This window comes from Saprolegnia parasitica (genome assembly GCF_000151545.1).
Source record: "Saprolegnia parasitica CBS 223.65 unplaced genomic scaffold supercont2.17, whole genome shotgun sequence".
In the NCBI taxonomy this organism is placed as follows: Eukaryota; Oomycota; class Saprolegniomycetes; order Saprolegniales; family Saprolegniaceae; genus Saprolegnia; species Saprolegnia parasitica.
This window is the reverse complement of record NW_012156411.1, coordinates 167,480-185,053: the sequence shown is the minus strand read 5'-3', so window position 1 is coordinate 185,053 and position 17,574 is coordinate 167,480. Positions and strand designations below refer to the sequence as shown.

At 58.0% G+C, this 17,574-nt stretch overlaps 8 protein-coding genes across 8 annotated transcripts; 6 read left to right on the top strand and 2 right to left on the bottom strand.

Moving 5' to 3' along the window:
- Window positions 1-367: 367 nt before the first annotated feature.
- SPRG_05537 (hypothetical protein) lies at window positions 368-1,069 on the top strand (the record flags this gene model as incomplete). The annotated part of the gene is made up of 1 exon (XM_012344255.1): window positions 368-1,069. The coding sequence occupies one exon, from the start codon at window positions 368-370 to the stop codon at window positions 1,067-1,069; it is 702 nt and encodes a 233-aa protein (XP_012199645.1).
- Window positions 1,070-1,086: 17 nt separating this feature from the next.
- On the bottom strand, window positions 1,087-2,966 carry SPRG_05536 (hypothetical protein; the record flags this gene model as incomplete). The annotated part of the gene is made up of 10 exons (XM_012344254.1): window positions 1,087-1,203; window positions 1,250-1,522; window positions 1,568-1,633; window positions 1,687-1,796; window positions 1,841-2,041; window positions 2,114-2,186; window positions 2,230-2,329; window positions 2,378-2,657; window positions 2,709-2,874; window positions 2,922-2,966. The coding sequence occupies 9 exons, from the start codon at window positions 2,964-2,966 to the stop codon at window positions 1,349-1,351; spliced, it is 1,215 nt and encodes a 404-aa protein (XP_012199644.1). The 3' UTR covers window positions 1,087-1,203; window positions 1,250-1,348.
- Window positions 2,967-3,661: 695 nt separating this feature from the next.
- On the top strand, window positions 3,662-4,549 carry SPRG_05535 (hypothetical protein). The gene is made up of 2 exons (XM_012344253.1): window positions 3,662-4,002; window positions 4,054-4,549. The coding sequence occupies exons 1-2, from the start codon at window positions 3,715-3,717 to the stop codon at window positions 4,459-4,461; spliced, it is 696 nt and encodes a 231-aa protein (XP_012199643.1). The 5' UTR covers window positions 3,662-3,714; the 3' UTR covers window positions 4,462-4,549.
- A 1,291-nt stretch (window positions 4,550-5,840) lies between these two features.
- Window positions 5,841-6,446, top strand: SPRG_05534 (hypothetical protein). The gene is made up of 3 exons (XM_012344252.1): window positions 5,841-6,021; window positions 6,072-6,164; window positions 6,224-6,446. The coding sequence occupies exons 1-3, from the start codon at window positions 5,935-5,937 to the stop codon at window positions 6,365-6,367; spliced, it is 324 nt and encodes a 107-aa protein (XP_012199642.1). The 5' UTR covers window positions 5,841-5,934; the 3' UTR covers window positions 6,368-6,446.
- Window positions 6,336-7,874, bottom strand: SPRG_05533 (chaperone DnaJ). The gene is made up of 4 exons (XM_012344251.1): window positions 7,160-7,874; window positions 6,967-7,110; window positions 6,759-6,922; window positions 6,336-6,714 (listed from the first exon to the last, which is right to left on the bottom strand). The coding sequence occupies exons 1-4, from the start codon at window positions 7,836-7,838 to the stop codon at window positions 6,424-6,426; spliced, it is 1,278 nt and encodes a 425-aa protein (XP_012199641.1). The 5' UTR covers window positions 7,839-7,874; the 3' UTR covers window positions 6,336-6,423.
- A 1,566-nt stretch (window positions 7,875-9,440) lies between these two features.
- On the top strand, window positions 9,441-11,518 carry SPRG_05532 (hypothetical protein). The gene is made up of 8 exons (XM_012344250.1): window positions 9,441-9,950; window positions 10,007-10,050; window positions 10,098-10,270; window positions 10,322-10,509; window positions 10,565-10,665; window positions 10,713-10,842; window positions 10,898-11,117; window positions 11,171-11,518. The coding sequence occupies exons 1-8, from the start codon at window positions 9,474-9,476 to the stop codon at window positions 11,461-11,463; spliced, it is 1,626 nt and encodes a 541-aa protein (XP_012199640.1). The 5' UTR covers window positions 9,441-9,473; the 3' UTR covers window positions 11,464-11,518.
- Window positions 11,519-13,500: 1,982 nt separating this feature from the next.
- SPRG_05531 (hypothetical protein) lies at window positions 13,501-14,764 on the top strand (the record flags this gene model as incomplete). Its single annotated transcript, XM_012344249.1, has 2 exons — window positions 13,501-14,679; window positions 14,759-14,764. 2 exons carry the CDS (start codon window positions 13,501-13,503, stop codon window positions 14,762-14,764), a joined length of 1,185 nt encoding a protein of 394 aa, XP_012199639.1.
- Window positions 14,765-16,402: 1,638 nt separating this feature from the next.
- On the top strand, window positions 16,403-17,096 carry SPRG_05530 (hypothetical protein; the record flags this gene model as incomplete). The annotated part of the gene is made up of 2 exons (XM_012344248.1): window positions 16,403-16,822; window positions 16,880-17,096. The coding sequence occupies 2 exons, from the start codon at window positions 16,403-16,405 to the stop codon at window positions 17,021-17,023; spliced, it is 564 nt and encodes a 187-aa protein (XP_012199638.1). The 3' UTR covers window positions 17,024-17,096.
- Window positions 17,097-17,574: the final 478 nt, after the last annotated feature.

Here is a 17,574-nt window from a genome sequence, read left to right as displayed (position 1 = left end):
CTTTTCTATGTAACTACAGCTATCTACTGGGAGAAACTGGTTGGACCAAAGCGGTTGTTCGTGGACCAGCGGCGACGGCGCCGGTAGCGTGCTCGGCCCCACGCGAATGTCGAACCAGTACTTGAGCATGAACTTGAACCGGTCGGGCACTGCCTTCGACGTAAGCAGGCGCCGGATCCGAGGGAGCAACGGGTCGGCGAAGGCGAGGTCGGCAAAGTTGCCCTCAGGTATGAGTTGTCGACATCGTTTTTCTTCTACTATCTGGTGGATGTGGTTGCGTCCCGATGCGAAATGCCGGTGGTCTCGATACCACGGCATGCGGTTCATCAACGCTGACAAAATTCACTCTTCATTTTACTACGTTGACATGGTCCCAGACGCCTTGAGCGCACTCCACGTGGCTGCGCCCCTGACGTTCATCTACCTCGGCGTACAGATTGCCTACAATGGCCACACGCTCTGCTCCCAACGCGCGCAATTGGTTCGCGAGTGCGACGCGCTGCAGACGATTCCATCGATCGCGTCGTTGCCGCTTCAGCCCGAGACGCCAGGTGCACTAATGTACGTGCACTTCTCGGGCCATATCACCAAGAGCATCGAAATGGACGCCAACTTGACCCTGCACGGCGCCCACGAACTGGTCATTGTCACAGCAAGCGGTCACCGCGTCCTCCTGACTGACGCTGGTCACTTGGACCTCCTGCGTTGCAACTGTGACTTCGCGACGACCAACACGACATATGAACACGACGGGACGGCCACCACCGCTTGGCATCGGACGGTCGAGACTGCGATTGCCGAAAACGCGGTGGTTTCGGGTGTATGGCTGCTCGAGTCCGTGCCTCGTTGCGGTGCAAAGGGCGATCCGATGCTCGCATGGGCGATGGTACCGCTGAACGATCCCGCACTTGTGGGCTCTCATCACGCTCTTTACTACGGCGACCACGCGACGCAGCTTCAACGGGGTGACTCCCTCCAATCGTTTGGGACGCTGGCGATGCTGACTGGACTTGTCTTCGTCGGCGGTGGTCTCTGTCACCTCAAAGCCGTCGGTAAAACGACAAAATGAGGGTAGAGACTCTCTACCCTCAACTCTCTAGTAGAGAGTTTTGAACGCCTTGGTGACATGAACATCAGTTGCGATGTCTTGCTCATTTGGCGTGGCGTTCGTAACTCAAGTACCCTTCGTAGTCGGTCAAGACTCTATGAAACGTGCCATCAACAACTACGGACTGCGACCCGGTCTTACCGCACAAAGGTGTGGCCGTATGGACTCGATTGAATGTCGTCGAGTGTGATGTGCATCGGATTCTTGGGTTGGATCATGTCAAAGAGCTCGCTCTACATGTCAGACTAAACCATTTGTAAATCCATCAAAGTCAAACAATACCCGAAGCACGCGTGAGTCGAGGGCCGAACCCGTAGCAGCCACCACCTTGGTCGCGATGCCTTGGAGAAAATACTCGACGAGAGAGCCGTCAACGTAGCCATGATCGTGCACATCGAGGATGCGCCAGTACATCTACGCTCCCATTGCCCCGTCGATACATGGCGTTGTCCATTCTACCTGCAGTGCGCCTTTGGACGCATTGTCTTGGATGCGCAAGTTGAGGTCCAGAAATGATTTATAGTCCTAGACATGACATTATTTGGACGCCGACAGAGTTTCTTTCAAACAACACGCACCAGCTCGCCGTCGTACGTGCGGACGACCTCGAAGACGCGGTCGACAAACTGGCGCGTGAGCTCGTGGGTCGGGCGTGACGCGTCGTTGCTCACAAACGCCTTTTTTCGGCCTACTTCAATTCGTGATGCAAACAAATCAGAACTCAATAAGAACCATAGTTGAGAAATTCGGATTTGGAGAGCAGCCCGTTCTTGTCCGTGTCCAACTGAAGGTACTGACGGTGCAGCTTGGTCGCGGCCTCGAGGGTCAGTGGGTTGGCACCATACTCGTTCGAGCTGTGGTACTCGCTATTCTGCAAGTCGACCAGTGCGTGGCAGTAGGGATGTTGCCGCGCCCGCTCAATCACGATTTTTCCTAAATTTCCGTGAGGACACACGGCAATCAATATATGGAAATCAAACGCCAATGTATGGGATGCAAACAAACCCGTAAGGTGCGGCGCCAACGCGAGCCAGAGCCGTCGCGCGACGATCAGCACGAAGTACGACCGAAAAGTCTCCTATTTTCCCGTATAAGCACGAGAATTCCATGGCTACTAGTACCTCGAGAGGCGTGCGCCACGGCACGCTGGCGGCCCAGTCCGTGACGAGATCGACAATATTGTTTTCTAACAACACCCCTTTGTGCGACGTGTCGTAGGCGCTACTGCCAACGTTTGTTTGTTGATACTTTGAAACATGCATGTCGCACGAGAGAAGGGCGTGGGCACGGAGCGCCAGCGAGCTCGCACGGACCACGTTCACCCAAGCGAGACCATTGAGTCTGCCGTAGGCATCCTGTGGAAACTGTAGAAAGACGCTTGCCGTCGCATACGCTTCAATTGCAGGCTGCCGCAATGCCGTCGCGACCGACCGGACTTGGTCATAGTTGAGCCGCGGGATTGCGAGCCACTGCTTCATGAGCTGGACCTCTTCAAACGACGGGGGTGGTACAAAGCGGTCGTCTTGCTCCAGCCGATCCTCCATCGCCTCTACATAAAAAGTCCTGTATGCATGCTGCAATGAGCGTCCGATATATGCACCTTCTTGGTCTTGAATCCACTGGTCGAGTTTGGCCTCGACCGGCAGCTGCGACGCGGTGTCGTGGACGAGAACAGTGAGTTGCTCGAGCTGCGGCCAGCTCAGACTCTGGCCGAGCACGTGGGCTTTGTACGACGCCAACACATTGGCGTAGCCGGTTCGATGCGTCTATATCCTGCGGATGAGTGCTCTCCTCGTCTGGCCAAGATGGTCACCGCCAGAAAAAGCGCCGAGCGCGGCGACGTTGCGAGACCAGCCATGCAAGAAGTAGCTAAAAATATCGAGCAGGCGGGGTGTTCTGCCAGATTGCACCCTCCATTTCAACGTCGTCGAACGAGTAGCTTGTCATCTCCGACCGTTGTTCGATACACTCAACGATCTTCGAAACGTGCGAGTAGCTAAAATGCAGTGGCGTGCGCAGCCCTACGTGCCCCTAGCAGGTGCCCTTGGCAGGTGCGCGTTCGTTGTCTTGGCAAGCGAGCTACACGACCTGCTACACGAAGGCCACCACTTCAATTCCCGCAAGCACATCCTTTTTGGGGCGCATCCTTTAGACAGGCCGTTGTCGTCCGCATCGCAATGGCGGTCGTGGCGGCGCATTTCACGCCAAGGTTGCAGGACCGATGGTTGCTACAATCGCAGGTTGTGTCGCTGCGAGACGCCGTCGGCAGCATGGTTGCTACACTGCACGCATCCACTGAGACTTTTAAGGGTACCCCCCTGGCCCATACTATCACTTGAAGCTGCTTTCGACCGTCAAAAAACAAGGACCAGGCCCTCACAAACGAGAGGGTGGCCCCGTTTTTCGACACACGTGGCGCGGCTTGAGGTTTCGGCGGTGAATTTATCTCTGAATTTGTATGGTCGACCCAACTTGAAGTTGGCCGCTTCAAGCTTTGAATCGGAGCCAATCGCCGACGCGCCGCATCTCGCGACTGGCCTCCGCCGAGCGTTGGTCACGTCGCGACGTGGAGGGCTTGAGACGGCAGATTTCGTTTGCGAATCAAGATGAGCTACAGCGGGCACGGCGAGTGGGGCCACTTTGTCGCGCTCACGCCGACACGCGACAGCTACCTCGAGGCGCGCGGCGAGCTCAAGGAGCGGCTCCTCCTCACGCGGTCTCCGCTGCCATCGCCCGTGCTGCGCCCGCTCCGCCTCTCGCGCAAGACGGGCTGTCTGTACAACCTCAGCGCGCTCGACGACCATGCTGGGCTGCCGGCCTCCAAGCCAACCACCAAAATGACACTCCACGCGGCCATCTACCCGAGCATGCTGTGCCCGCGCAGTGAACCACGGGTACGATTCAATCGCCAAACGTGCCATCGGGCACTCATATCGACGCGCTAGGAGGTGCAGCTGGTTCCATCCATGGCCGCACCCGTGGCCGCGAAGACGGGGATCCTCGTCCTGCCCGCCACGGCCTGGTGGGCATCGGCGACCGAAGTGCGCGTTGTTCTGGAAGGCGGCCGCGTCGCGTGGGTGCCTGTGACACCCTGCTTCGAACCCATCGCAGCCGCGCGCACTCGGCACTTTGTGCTCACGCCGGCCACGGTCGTCTGTCGCATGCCAGGCGGCCGCGCGCTTCAGCTGACGTCGGAACATGGCGCAAGCGTCCACTTCCGCTGCCCATCCGCGACGGCCTGCAAGGCGTGGGTCACCGCACTGACGCTTGCGATCGCGGACGCGTCGCGGATACAGCACGACCCGGTCGCGTCGGCGCCGATCCGCATCCTCCCGAGCATGCGCAGCCGGTAGTCGTCGTAGCAGCTCTAACTTATGTATTACACGTGCTCTTGTCGGCGTTGCAACTGGTCGCGTCGACCGCACTATTAGCAGCCGCCTCGACCTTCACGAATGTGATGATGCATGCAAGAGCTACGTAGCATGGGTGGAGGTGCACGGATCCTGCCCAGAGTTGGCTCGTAAGTTCATTGACACGTTCCGGCCAAATGCGTTCCGGCCCTCGCTTTCTGATGGATGGCAGCCGCGTGTCGCGTTGGGCCTCAGCTGTGCACGTCCCGACGTTGAAGCCACTGGCTTTAGATGCGCTCTCTTTTAAGCGCACCTGGTACAACCACGGTCGCACAACCTCGGAATCTGGAATCTGAAATCTGGAACGTGAATCTGGACCCGCAGTGATGTGGCCGTCCACGCGACGTATACTAGTACATGTGCATCGGTATCGCACAACTTTCGAGGCAAATGAACGGTAGAAACCGCAGCGTACGAGTCCCGAGCTGTTCATGGTATGGTGCGCGGCAGGCATAGCTTCGGATCAGCCTATGAGACACCATCACTCTTGCGCAAGTACGTGGCAGCACGAGAGCGCTTTTAATAAAGAGCAAGGGTGGTGCTGTGAGCGAGGGTCCTTGGTTGACATGGGCATCGACCGTGACCACGTGCCATATCCATTGGCAGCGAGAAATGGCAAGGTGACGACCCTCTATTGTCGGCGAACGGTTTGTCGAATCCAAGAGACGTTTGTGTGCGTTGGGTTCTGAGACTGGCAAGCGACCAGAACTTTGCATCCCAGCGGCAACCAGATACAATCGAATTGAGCAAGGCTGCACTCCAACTACAATCACCAGCTACAATCATCCTTGCTTTGACGGACTTTGCCACTGCCGTTGTTGACAGAACGCACGGCGCGCCAGTGTTCACTCACGCGCAGAAGCCTTGGCGGTGAGAAGATCGACACAGCTTCTAGGCGCTTCACTGCCCGCCATCGTACTAGAGCTAGCCTAGTTCTACCATGCAGTCTCCAAGCGTCTTCCAAGCGAGCACTACATGCTACCGCCTCGCGCATGGCTCTGCAGGGCTCACACCTCTCCGTGTTTATACCTACCTACTACTTCTACTCGTTCTTCCTCTCAAAACCATCAACCGACAACCCGCAGTGTGTCGTGGCACGCAGCAGGAGCCGGCCCTTCCAAGAGGATTGCGCAATCGCACCAACTTCAACTAGACCATTTTATTGCCGACGAAGGCCATCGCGCCTGCTCCCTGGAGCCCCAACGAGGCGCGCCAGCAGAATGGATGCGACACTCGTCGGAGAAGCGTACTCCATGCGTTTATCAGGCAGCCAGGCTGACGTCGGACCCGCTTGCGCTGCCGTGGCCTGCGGATGTAGAGAGGCGGGTTTCGGCAATCAACTGATCCATCCGGATAATTCCGTGGAAGATACCGGCGGTCGCCAGAACAGCTTTTGCCTCAGCAGCCCCACGTAGCATGGTCGCCTCAGGTCCCGTCCGCGTGCTCACGGAGCGCATCATGAGCCGCGGCTTCGAGCCGACGGTCCACCGCATGATGGAGCGCGTACGCCCTCGGCGAAGGCAGCGACAGCGAGGCCTCATGCAAGCGCGTAGGTCAAGGCGACGGTGCGTCGGCAGCCCGGGCTCATTTCGGTCGAGACCATGAGCGACACGGACGACCACCACAAGTACATCGTCATGTCCGAGGTACGCTGCGAAGGCGTCGTCATGCCATTGCGCTGAGGCCACGTCGTCCATGTATGTAGTGGCGAAGCCGTCGTGATTACGAGGCATGGGAGAAGAGCGAAGACTTCAAGCAGTGCACGGCCAAGATCCACGAGCTCCTCGACATGCCGGGCAAGAAGACGCGCATCTTTGAGCGCCCGAAAGACGACATCTTTCTCTTGTAATCGGTCTATGTTAACATGCATACAGTATACGATGATGATCTGCTGCAGCCGCCGCCTCACGCCTTCTCGTCGTCGTCCTTGGGCTTGAGGAACGCCTTGATGCGATCGACTGTCTTTTGCACCGTCTCGGCAAACGTGTGCGTCTTGCACGACGACTCGCCGGCTTCGCTACGCAGCTGCTCTTCCTTGGCAAACTCTTCCATGAGCTCCTTCTGGCGCGCAGAGAGGGTGTCGGGGATGTGCACGTTCATCGTCACGAGCTGCGACCCGCGGCGCGACGAGTTGAGCTCCTTGATGCCCTTGCCGCGCATCTTGAGCGTCGTGCCCGACTGCGTCCCCTTGGGGATCTGCGCATGTGTAAAATGAGGCCACGCCCATGCATCGAGCGTACCGTCATTTCGACCTGGCCCGTCAACGTGGGCACGACGATTGAGCCGCCGAGGATGGCCTGGGCGACCGAGATGGGCACCTCGCAGTGCACGTCGGTCTTGTTGCGCTTGAAGAACGGGTCGCTCGCCACCGAGATCGAGACGTAGAGATGGCCCGACGGACCGCCTACGCGCGCGTGTGAGGTTCCATCGTCGCAGGAATATGCGGACCCTTGCTGCCGGCTTCGCCCTGGTGCGCGAGGCGCAGGTTCATGCCATTGTCGACGCCCTCTGGGATCTTGACTTCGACCGTGCGCGCCTTCTTGACCTTGCCACGGCCGCGGCAGCTCGTGCACGGGGTCTCGATGATAAAGCCTTTAACAACGCTGTGAGACAAGTCGGTCGTAAACGGTGGCAATTGTACCTTCGCCTCGGCACCGACGGCAGGGCTGCTCGACGGCAAAGAAGCCTTGCTGGAGGATCTCGACACCCGAGCCGCCGCAGCTCTTGCACTTGCGCTTGCTCGTACCGGGCTTGGCGCCGCTGCCGTCGCACGGTTCGCAGGTCACGTCTGTGTTGAGGTTGAGATCGCGCGTGGTACCATTGACCGCCTCCATGAACGAGACGTGGCAGTTGACTTGGACGTCGGCGCCGCGTTGCGGCTGCGGACGACCGCTGCGGCGACCGCCTGCCTGGTGGCCAAACATGGACGCAAAGATGTCTTCAAAGCCGCCGCCATGGAAGCCGTCGCCGCCACCGGCGTTCGGGTCAACGCCCGCGTGGCCAAACGTATCGTACTTTTGGCGCTTGTCGTCGTCGCCGAGGACCTCCCAGGCCTCGGTGGCCTCGGCGAACTTCTTGGCCGCGTTTGGGTCGTCCTTGTTCGTATCCGGGTGGAACTTCTTGGCGAGCTCGTAGTACTTTTTCTTGATCTCGTTCTTGGACGCGCCCGACGCGACGCCGAGGACCTCGTAAAAGTCGCGCTTCCGCATCGGCGTCGAGCTGTGAAAGTGCATCGCGGGCAGCAGGTGCATCGTCGGCAGTCCGTGCTTGAGGCCCATGAGGCGCGGGGCGGCGCGACGCGCAGCAGCAGGCAGCATCATCCTTATCGTCGTCCTTGGCTTCACACGAATCAAATGATGACCACGGATTGGGTGGAACCGCGACCGTACTTCAGCGGGAGGTAGGACGGGGTACCATCAAGGGAAAGAGGGGTACCATAAAAACGACAGGACGGTCAAGCGTGCTTTGATCGATCTGGATGAAGAAGGACGCGAGTCCTTGGACCACAATCTATATTGTCAATAAAGCTATATTGTACATGATGCTTGTGTTGTGCGAAGTGCCAGCCAAGGACCCATAGATCTAAAAATGCCGTACACTCGGTTTGACGTGAAATGGAGGGGTCCCCACACTAGGGACCCAATATTCTGGCCTGAATCTTCTAGAATTGCCAGATCTTCGACTGCCATCGTTGGTTAGCGCCAGGAACTCAACGGACATGAGGACATTAGATGAAGTACGCCAAGTAGTCTATGAAGCGTACTAGCTCCAATGACCCAGTCGCAGATCAGTGCGGTGTCGAGACTATTAGATTGAAGAACCTGCGGAGGAACGTCTCCCGGGTGCGACTTGGCTTGGTGGTAGTACGTCTCTCACTGTGAGAGACTGCGAGGCGAGCCGCCTCTCAGAAGAGAAGAAGCCTCGTTGCCGGCTTGAGTGCAAAGTCGTGTAGCATGGCGGGCTCAAGGACGGATTAGCCTTGCAGCCTATGACGTGAGACGCAAAGAAGCCTTACCGATGGCACACTCTTGCAGACAAGAAACGTGCAGGAAGGTTGACCAACCAATCCAAAACTAGAGCAAGTACAAGTTACCACAAAAGGATCATTCGATCGAACAAGCGCCTTGTGCGCGAGCGGATTCACACAACAGAAGCCACAAGCCGATCAATGTCGTCCCGTTGGCGAGCAGAAGGACCCATATTGCAATGATCCCGGAGAGCTCGCTCAACATCCTCCAAATGCCGTCAACTACAAAGACCCAAGCGGGTCAAGATCCGGTGGTCACCGTCGAGGTGTCCGGATGCACGCGCCGCAGATCTCTCGGTTTGTATGCTTCATATCCGGATGCTAACCTGGCATACGTGGCAGCCGGAGCTGCGAGTACGCGCCCCAAGTCGGTTTTCCGCGCGCATTTCGAGACAGATCATTTATTGAGCGGAGGCTTGTGATGGCGACATTCTAGTAGGTTGAGGTATATGCCAGATGTGCGATTTGCGCTCGTTCGAGAGTCTGAGAGAGATCCCGAGCCTTCTTCTCTACCTGGTCTTCATCCCACGCTCCTCGCCACAAGCGCTAGGCCTGATTGCGAGCAGCCTTGCGCTTTCCGTCCCAATTGAGACTCTATCAACACTCGTACAACAGTGACTTGAACACTACGGAGTACTGCGTCCTGGCGTGGAATGAGGTCCAGTGGTACAGCGGTCATTCCATTGACAGCGAGATGCGTAGGGAATGCAAGAAGACCATTTGCCTAGAGGATACATGGTACTAACGATCTATATAGCACGCAGCACCGTCATTGCTTGCACGACTCTACGACTGCGTACTACATCCTTATCGCATCGCGTGGCCAGGTCGCGCCGGTGTCATCCGGATGGTATCCGGTCGTAAAGCCGGGTCCGTTTCGGCCCCAGTTTGTATTGGGCGGCAGCAAGCAGGAGGTAGCCGCAGCAGCATGGACGAGGACGCGCCCTGCCGCGTCTGCGGCAAGACCGACGACGAAGAGTTCCTCGTGCTCTGCGATGGCTGCGACGCGCCCTTCCACACCTTTTGCCACCATGGCTGCGTCTGCTGCCAGGAAAAGCCGCGCAACAACTTCAACAAGAAGTTTGCTGTCCCGGACGGCGACTGGTTCTGCAAGTTCTGCGCCGGCCACATCCCCGCGCCCAAGGGCAAGCCGCTCTCGCGCATCTTTGCATGGGGCGACAACGAAGACGGGCAGCTTGGCCTTGGCGACGCCGACCTGCTCCTGCAGGCGACGCCGACGCTGGTCCCCGGCCTCGCCGGCCTCTCGGTGCGCGACGTCGCGTGCGGCGAAAACTTTACCGTTGTGCTCGCGAACGAAGGCGACGCATACTCGGTGGGCACGGGCGTCAGCGGCCAGCTCGGCCACAACGACGTCGTGCACGAAAAGCTCGTCGCGTTCCGCAAGGTATGTACATGCTGCATCATCGCATCCTTCGCCACGAAGCGGGATGGCCTCGGTAGATTGAAGTGCTCGAAGACGAGAAGCGTCCCGCGGTCGAAGGCCGGTGAGACAATATGCCCAACGCACGACGACCACTCATTTCGACACTAGCCTCGAGAGCGTCCACTGCGGCAAGGACTTTGCGCTCATCGTCACCAAGCACGGCCACGTGTACTCGTGGGGCAACGGCGAGCTCGGGCAGCTCGGCCACCAAGAAAGCAAGAGCAAGAAGATCCCCAAGAAGATCTCGGCGCTTCGCGAGAAGGAGATCCCGGCCGTCTTGGGTACGCACATACTAGTATCGCTGCTCGCGTCGTTTGAACCGCCTGTGCTAGCACGCTGCGGCACGGACTTTGTCGTCATGACGTCGGGCGTCGCAAAAGAAGACGACTACTTTCATCGTGAACTGCCCGGCGTCTTCATGTCGATGGGTGGCAACGCCAATGGCCAGCTTGCGGACGGCTCGGCCAAGAACCAGTGGGTCCCGCAGTACCTCAACCCCAAGGGACCCGCGACGACCGAGGTAGTGTACTTGCATGTACTACCTGCCACCAAATGCCTTATCCATTGTTGTACAGAAGCAACCATGGACACCCGAGATCCCGACGTCGTTCAACTTGGGCCGTGACATTGCGCAGCTCTCGCTTGGCAACGCGCACGGCGCAATCGTTTTGAAAAAGTACGTTGCATTCTCAAGTCGCCGCACGATAGAAATGCAATATCTAGCACACCGGGCCTCTGGACGTGGGGCTATGGCGAGTACGGGCAGCTGGGCCACGCCAAGCCGCCGCCGCCGCCGGGCCAGTCGCGCTTCTTTCGCCAGCAGTTTCGCGTGCCACGCCCGTTTGCCGTCGAGGTAGGTCACCTGCTGTAGCGCGCTCGGACAGCATATATTGATGCTCCTCGAGTAGGCGCTGCTGGCAACGACGATCAAGCTTGTCGCGTGCGGCGGCAACCACACGCTGCTCGTGACCGCCGACCAGCGCGTGCTTGGCATGGGCAACAACGAATTCGGGCAGCTGGGTACCGACAGCATGGACGACAACAGTGAGAATGAAAAGCTGCGCATTCTGTCGCAGCCAACCGAGATTCCGTCGCTCGCGGGGCAGGCGTGGACGAGCCTGGTGTGCGGTCTGCCAATCTTGTATCAATGTATCAACCGTCGCTCACGATGGAAAGATTAGGCGAGAACCATTCGATGGCCTTGAACGCGGCCGGCGACGTCTTTACGTGGGGCAAGAACGACCGCGGCCAGCTCGGGCGCGGCGAGACATCCGAGAAGGACGCGACGCCGACCAAAGTCCCCAAGCTGCCGACGATCAAGAAGCTCTTTGGTGGCTGGAACCACGCGTTTGCGCTCGAATTCGCGGCTTCGATTCCCGAAAAACCCGAACGCGTGACGCCCACGGCGCGTGGACGCAAAGCCAAGGGCGGCGCGGGTGCCAAGGCCCCCGCCACCAAGCGGGCCAAAAAGTAAAGGAAGACAATACGACCATCTCGTCTCTCGTTTGCGTGGTCGCCATCGGTGCCGGCACGTATGCAGTCATGCCAGAGAGGTCGGATGTCAGCAGTTGCATTCCCAATGTTGGCCGAATGTATGGGGTCCTCTAGTCTCGAAACCTGCAGCTAAACCTGTTTGTTGTTGAACGGAGTGATTACATGCAATGATAAAGATATGGTGGCCTTCCTCATGCGCTCGTAAGGCGTGGGCGTCAAGCGAGGAGCGATAGAAGTCGTGATATTCGGGATGGTGCGGGGGACAAGCTAAGTAGCTAAACCCTGAGCTAACAAAATGTCAACCGGAACCGCTGAATCGCCAACGCACCCAACACAGGACCTCGAGTAGTACCAGGTAGTATGCGGCGTCTACTAGTATTGGATAGCTTTGTTTCGAGTACATAAGCCGATCCCAGGAAGATGAAGAAGAAGCTGGTGTCGTCACGAGAGTGGTCCATCGCGCATGACGATGACCATCGTCGCTCTCGGATGGTTGCGGTTGCGTGCACTTGTGGCATTGTACGTTGAGGTTCAAGCGGCTGGGATATAAAGACGTCGGGTCCAGGCGTTGGAATCTGGTACGCGAGACAGACGTGCGTTGAGTTTCAAATTTGTGCGCGCCTCCAACCGGCAGTAATCCTATTTCAGACCATAGACAAGTTGTGCATTGCGTCGGTGATATGGACCTCGCACGATCCGTCGACCGCATCTTCAAGCATTAGTGCGCAGGATTGCCGGCCAAAAAATCTCGTCGGTTGACTAGTCGTGCTGCCATCTGGAGGAAGAACCAGACGTCGTGTGATCTAAAATAGAGAAGCTCGGCGGCAACTTCAACCAAGGAATGGAAAATAGGACACATCGCAGCTTCGCGTGGTCGTCGTCGTCGCTCAGCAAAAGCGAGCCAACGCGTTCGACAGTCTCTGTTGCTGGTCAATCCACATCTGCTCATCTGATCGATCTGAAAATCTGAAAATCTGAAAATATATAGCTGCGTGTCGCGGTGCGCCAAAATTCAGCGCCTTTTCCACCAATCGCAGGCGCATGTCGCGACATGGCCGCATATGATTGGTTGAAAAGCGGCACCGGCGGTGGCCTGGTTTGAGGCCATTTCGGACGTTGAAGTGTCTTTGCAGCACCATAAGAATGCTCGGTGTCGCGCCATTCGAGGAGTCATACAGTGTATTGTTTGACTAGCATCGTACACTGTGTGGCGCCCTGCGCCTTGTCGCAGCGTCGCAGTAGAAGCAGCGCTTTGGATCGCGCGTCCTTATTGTAGTACCGTGTACTACATACCATGTATTACATGCGTAGAGGCTGGTGGCCAGGCTCCTACATGACGTCGTCGTCGTCCAAGGGTTGGTGCATACAATGCAGTGTATGCAGCTTCCAGTACCAGCGCGTTTTGTGTTTTGTAATGCTATGGCAAGCACTGCCTCGTTCTGCCTTGTTCTGACCTCGCGCAGAAACAACGCTTGATCTTCCCACCATTTTGCGCGCGCGCGACGAGCTACAGAGGTATCTAGCTACAGCACCTGCACGCGTCGCCGGGTGGTCGCGGGCCTTCTTGAACTTGCAAACAATCTCTCTTATCGTGGGTACTCGCGGAATGAAATAGCCAGCGAACTCAACGCACCGATCCTCCCATTTTATTCAACCGTTTCCAAAGGTTGACTCGGACGTCGTCGTCGTACACTGGCATGCAGCAGTCCCAGGTATTAGTACAAGAAGAAAGCGTTCGTTTGTGAGATATATTGCATCACATCGGCAGAAAAACCGCGCGGGTTCTAATATTTGCAAAGGTTGCTCACGGCGGGATGTCCTAATTAGGACAGTGATTAGGGCTGCGCTGGGATTGGCTATAATGTTCGGTTGACGGACCTGCCCGTCGCTTCATTTCGGAATTTTCGAAACCTCGACCACGAGTGCCACCGTGACGTTCCGCGCCCGCTCCATCTTCATGGGCTGCACGCCTTCCAGCACCTCTACGACCTCTACGACCAACATCGACTCGGCCACCATGTCCAGCTCGGCGCATCCCGACGTGTACGAGCCGACGCGGCCACGGCGCGCGTCGCGCTCGCCCTTGAGCTGCAACCCGAACCACCTGCCCGTGTCGGACGACCCGGACCTGCAACAGTTTTACAACGCGCTTCGCGTGCGCGACCACACGCCGCATGTCTCTGTGATCCCGACGTCGCATGCTAGCGTGAAGCGCCCGACGTCGCATGTGCCCAAGAAGCACCGGGACGTCATGAGCATCTTTGGCGAACAAGGCATGGTGCTCGACGCCGCGACGCCCAGCAACAGCTTGCACTCGACGCCGACAAGCAGCTCGTCGGCGCTCCACTCGCCATCGCTAATGCACGGCGACATGCTCGACTCATCCCGCGACACGATTGAAGCGGGCTTGAACCTTGTCTATGGCGCCGCGTCGCTGAAGGGCCAGCGCGCCGTCAACGAAGACCGACACATTGCCGCAACCGAGACCATCCACGACAGCACCGTCGGGTTCTTTGGCGTCTTTGACGGCCACGGCGGCACGAAAGTCTCCGAGTACTTGGCCGAGAACCTCCACACGACGTTCTTTACCCACTTGACGCAGCGGCCGCAGCCGACGCTCGCGTCGCAGCTCGAAGAGGCCATGCTCTACACGGACAATGCCATCTACGAGGCCAACGTCGAGCACGGCTCGACCGCCATCTGCCTCACGGTCAAGGACGACGTTCTTGCCGTCGCGTCGCTCGGTGACTCGCAGGCCATTCTGTGCACGAACGACGGGCACGCACTCGACCTCTGCCTCTCGCACCGGCCCACCGAGGCGTCGGAGATTGCGCGCATCGTGGCGGCCAAGGGCACGGTCGTGAACGGACGCATCTTTGGCGTCCTCGGCGTCTCCCGCGCGTTTGGCGACAACGACTTCAAGACATCGCGCGGGACGTTCAAGGCCAAGTTCAACGGCGACCTTGTCGGCGGCGCGCCGCACGTCATCCAGCGCCCGCTCTCGCCCGCCGACGAGTTTGTCGTGCTCGGTTGTGACGGCCTCTTTGACGTCATGACGCCGGACGAGCTCGTCGCGTACGTCCGCCCGCGCCTCTCGCTGCAAGGCGTCCAAAAGACGTGCGAAGACATGCTGCAGCACGCCCTTCGCCTCGGCTCGACCGACAATGTGTCGGCGATTATTGTCAAGTTTCACCACGTAGCATCCTAAGTTGTCGCGTCGCCGTTGGTTATGTAATATTATTTATCGCTCTTTTCATGGACACGAGTTAGAATAGTACTAGGAATGGATGGCTTTACGAGAGCGACGAATGAGGATCGGCTCGTCGCCGCAATGGCGGGCGGAAGCTCGGCGTCGTGGGTTGCGTGAGGAAGTAATGGGTGGCAACATGGGACAACCAGCGCGATGTACAGTGCACTTCTTTGTTTTCGGATTTGTCCGAATTGAACACAGCAGTGTCACCTGCACAGTACATGCCTCCTATCAGCAGGCCGCCGCAACTGCGAGCTGAGTGTACTCACAGCGCCAGCCTCTACGTCTCTTCGTGGGCACGAGCTCGGACTCTTGTTGTCGTGCAGCTGGGTGATGTCGCAGCGCATCACATCCGAGAGCCCAGCTCGTTTTGGTTCCAACAGCATCTTTCTTATACGGAGGGATGCGCTCGATTGTGGTACTACGATCTCGGGTGGCTTGACGATGTGGGCGGGATGTGGCGACGAGCAATGTAACAGCGAGGACAATTCGATGTGGCTGGATCATCACCGTGGCGATGTGTGAGGTCCTCCCACATTTGTCAAATTGTTGAAGCGACCAGATTGCAAGGTGAGAGTTTGAATCTGAGTTGAAAGGACTGGGTGCCACCAACGAGATGGCTTTGTCCTATGTGATGCAAGGCCGTCAGCGTTTCCACATGGCACCAGCCTCGGAATCGAGATGTGCAAGGCTGGGAGAAGAAATGGACGGCTGGGACGCTGCTACATGTGGGACAGATCCAGCACCGTGTAGGGCGCTTGCTACGAACACCGTAGGACACAGCTTCAATGTTTTTAGTTCGACCCATCGTTGTCTTCTTCGAGCCAACCAATGTACCGGTACGTTCGTCCAATGGAAGATTGCTCCGCGTCTCCAGGAGCGCGTCGTTTCCGAGGGGGCGTCGCTCGTTGCCGTCTTGGATCCAAGCGTTCTCGATGTTTACTTCGATGACGCGGTTGAGATATCTCCGATGCCAGCAGCGCGCCACGTCATCGGATGACGTGGCGTCGCGAGAGACGGCTTGAGCCGCGCACGATGCCTCATGTCTTCATGCGCCGACCTGTGCATCAAAACGTTTTGAGGAAGCACGTATACGACTTGGAAACACATTGTGCCACGGCGTAGTCGAGTTTCCTTGTGGCCCTCCGCGAGGTCTTCTGCGTGCGCTTCTCGACGGCCGCTCGGAAAACCTTTCGCATTGGCTCAGGCGCGAGGTGACTTTTAACATACGAGGTGCGTTCGGCAAGCATCCTCCCGAAGCTTGTAGAGCAACTTGGTGCATCCGTCTCGTCGCCTCGCCGCACCACTACCTTTGACACATATCGCGAAGGGTCGGTCAGTCAGTCGCCACTTTTGCACACCATTTCATGAGTCCGACCTTGCTGAAACAGAAATTACTGTGGTCCGGTGCTGTCACAACGTCACCAAGCTCTCTATAAACCATCCATATACCATCTCCGAGGCTGTCGAATTCCACGATACCTTTATGTACGACCTACGTATCGACCTCTCTCGAGAGTTGAGCAGCTTACCATGTCAGTCATCCCACGCGGCGTTGTACGTTCTATGCATATTTCGAGTATACACAATTAGTCTTACCCGTTGCACACTATTTTGAAAAAAAGCGTTTCGGATCCGGATACGCTGCGAGCGTCACGCACTTTCCAAGATGACCGAGTGGCAGACCGTGACTTTCGACGCCGTCGCGCCGACGCCGTGGAAGAACGGCGGTGGCGAGACGCGGCAGCTCGTGGCGTGGCCGCAAGGCGCCGATGACTGGGCCCTCCGTATCTCGATTGCTGACGTGACGCAGGACGGGCCTTTCTCGCACTTCGACGGGATCCGCCGGTGGTTCACGGTCCTCTCGGGCGACGGCGTCCGCCTCTTTGAGGACATGGACATTCGCGTTGGCGACAAACTCTACGAATTCGATGGCGCGCTGGCGCCTGCGTGCTCGCTTCTCGGCGGCGCTGTCCGCGACTTCAACGTCATGTTCCGCGAAGCCGACGGCGGCAGCATGGTCGTGACCAACGCCAAAGCGACGCACAGCCTCTACGCGATGGGTGCTCGGTTCCTCGGGCTCTTCTCGGTAATGCAATCGACGTGCTTCTGTATCGTGGCTGATGCAGACCCCTTATTATAATAGGTCGATGGCGGCGAGCTCACAATCAACGGCCTCGAGTGCATGCGCGTTGCGCCCATGACGCTCGTGTGGGCGCAAGAGACGTCGGCGGAGCTGGTCTTTTCCAGCCACGGGCCCGGCGCTGCGTTCTGGTTGCACCTCGAATAAGCAAACCATAATAATCGATCTGCCAGCCAGAGAGATCTAGATATTTTGGATGCTGCGGCTGATTGGCCACGTGCCCCTTCGTAGCGCCTGCATTCGGCATATTTAGGAAAGCACAGTCTTTACAAGCCAATATGAGGGCGAACAGAGCTTTCAATAGAAGCTGCAGTTTATGGAATCGGACATTGTGTAGAGTATGACATAAAATTGATATAGAACAGTTATAGGACAGCACGGATCTAGTTTTGACGGAGATTGCGCTGCCATTCGTTGGGGTTGTATGGTGCTGGTCCGGGACCAGGGGCTGGGCCAGGCTGAGGACCCGGCTGCGGACCAGGCTGAGGACCCGGCTGCGGACCCGGCTGCGGACCCGGTTGAGGGCCAGGCTGCGGACCAGGCTGAGGGCCAGGCTGCGGACCAGGACCAGGCTGAGGACCCGGCTGCGGACCCGGTTGAGGGCCAGGCTGCGGACCAGGACCAGGTTGGGGGCTGTATGGACCAGGACCAGGCTGCGGGCCGGGGTTGGGGCCTGGCGCGGGACCGGGGTTCGGACC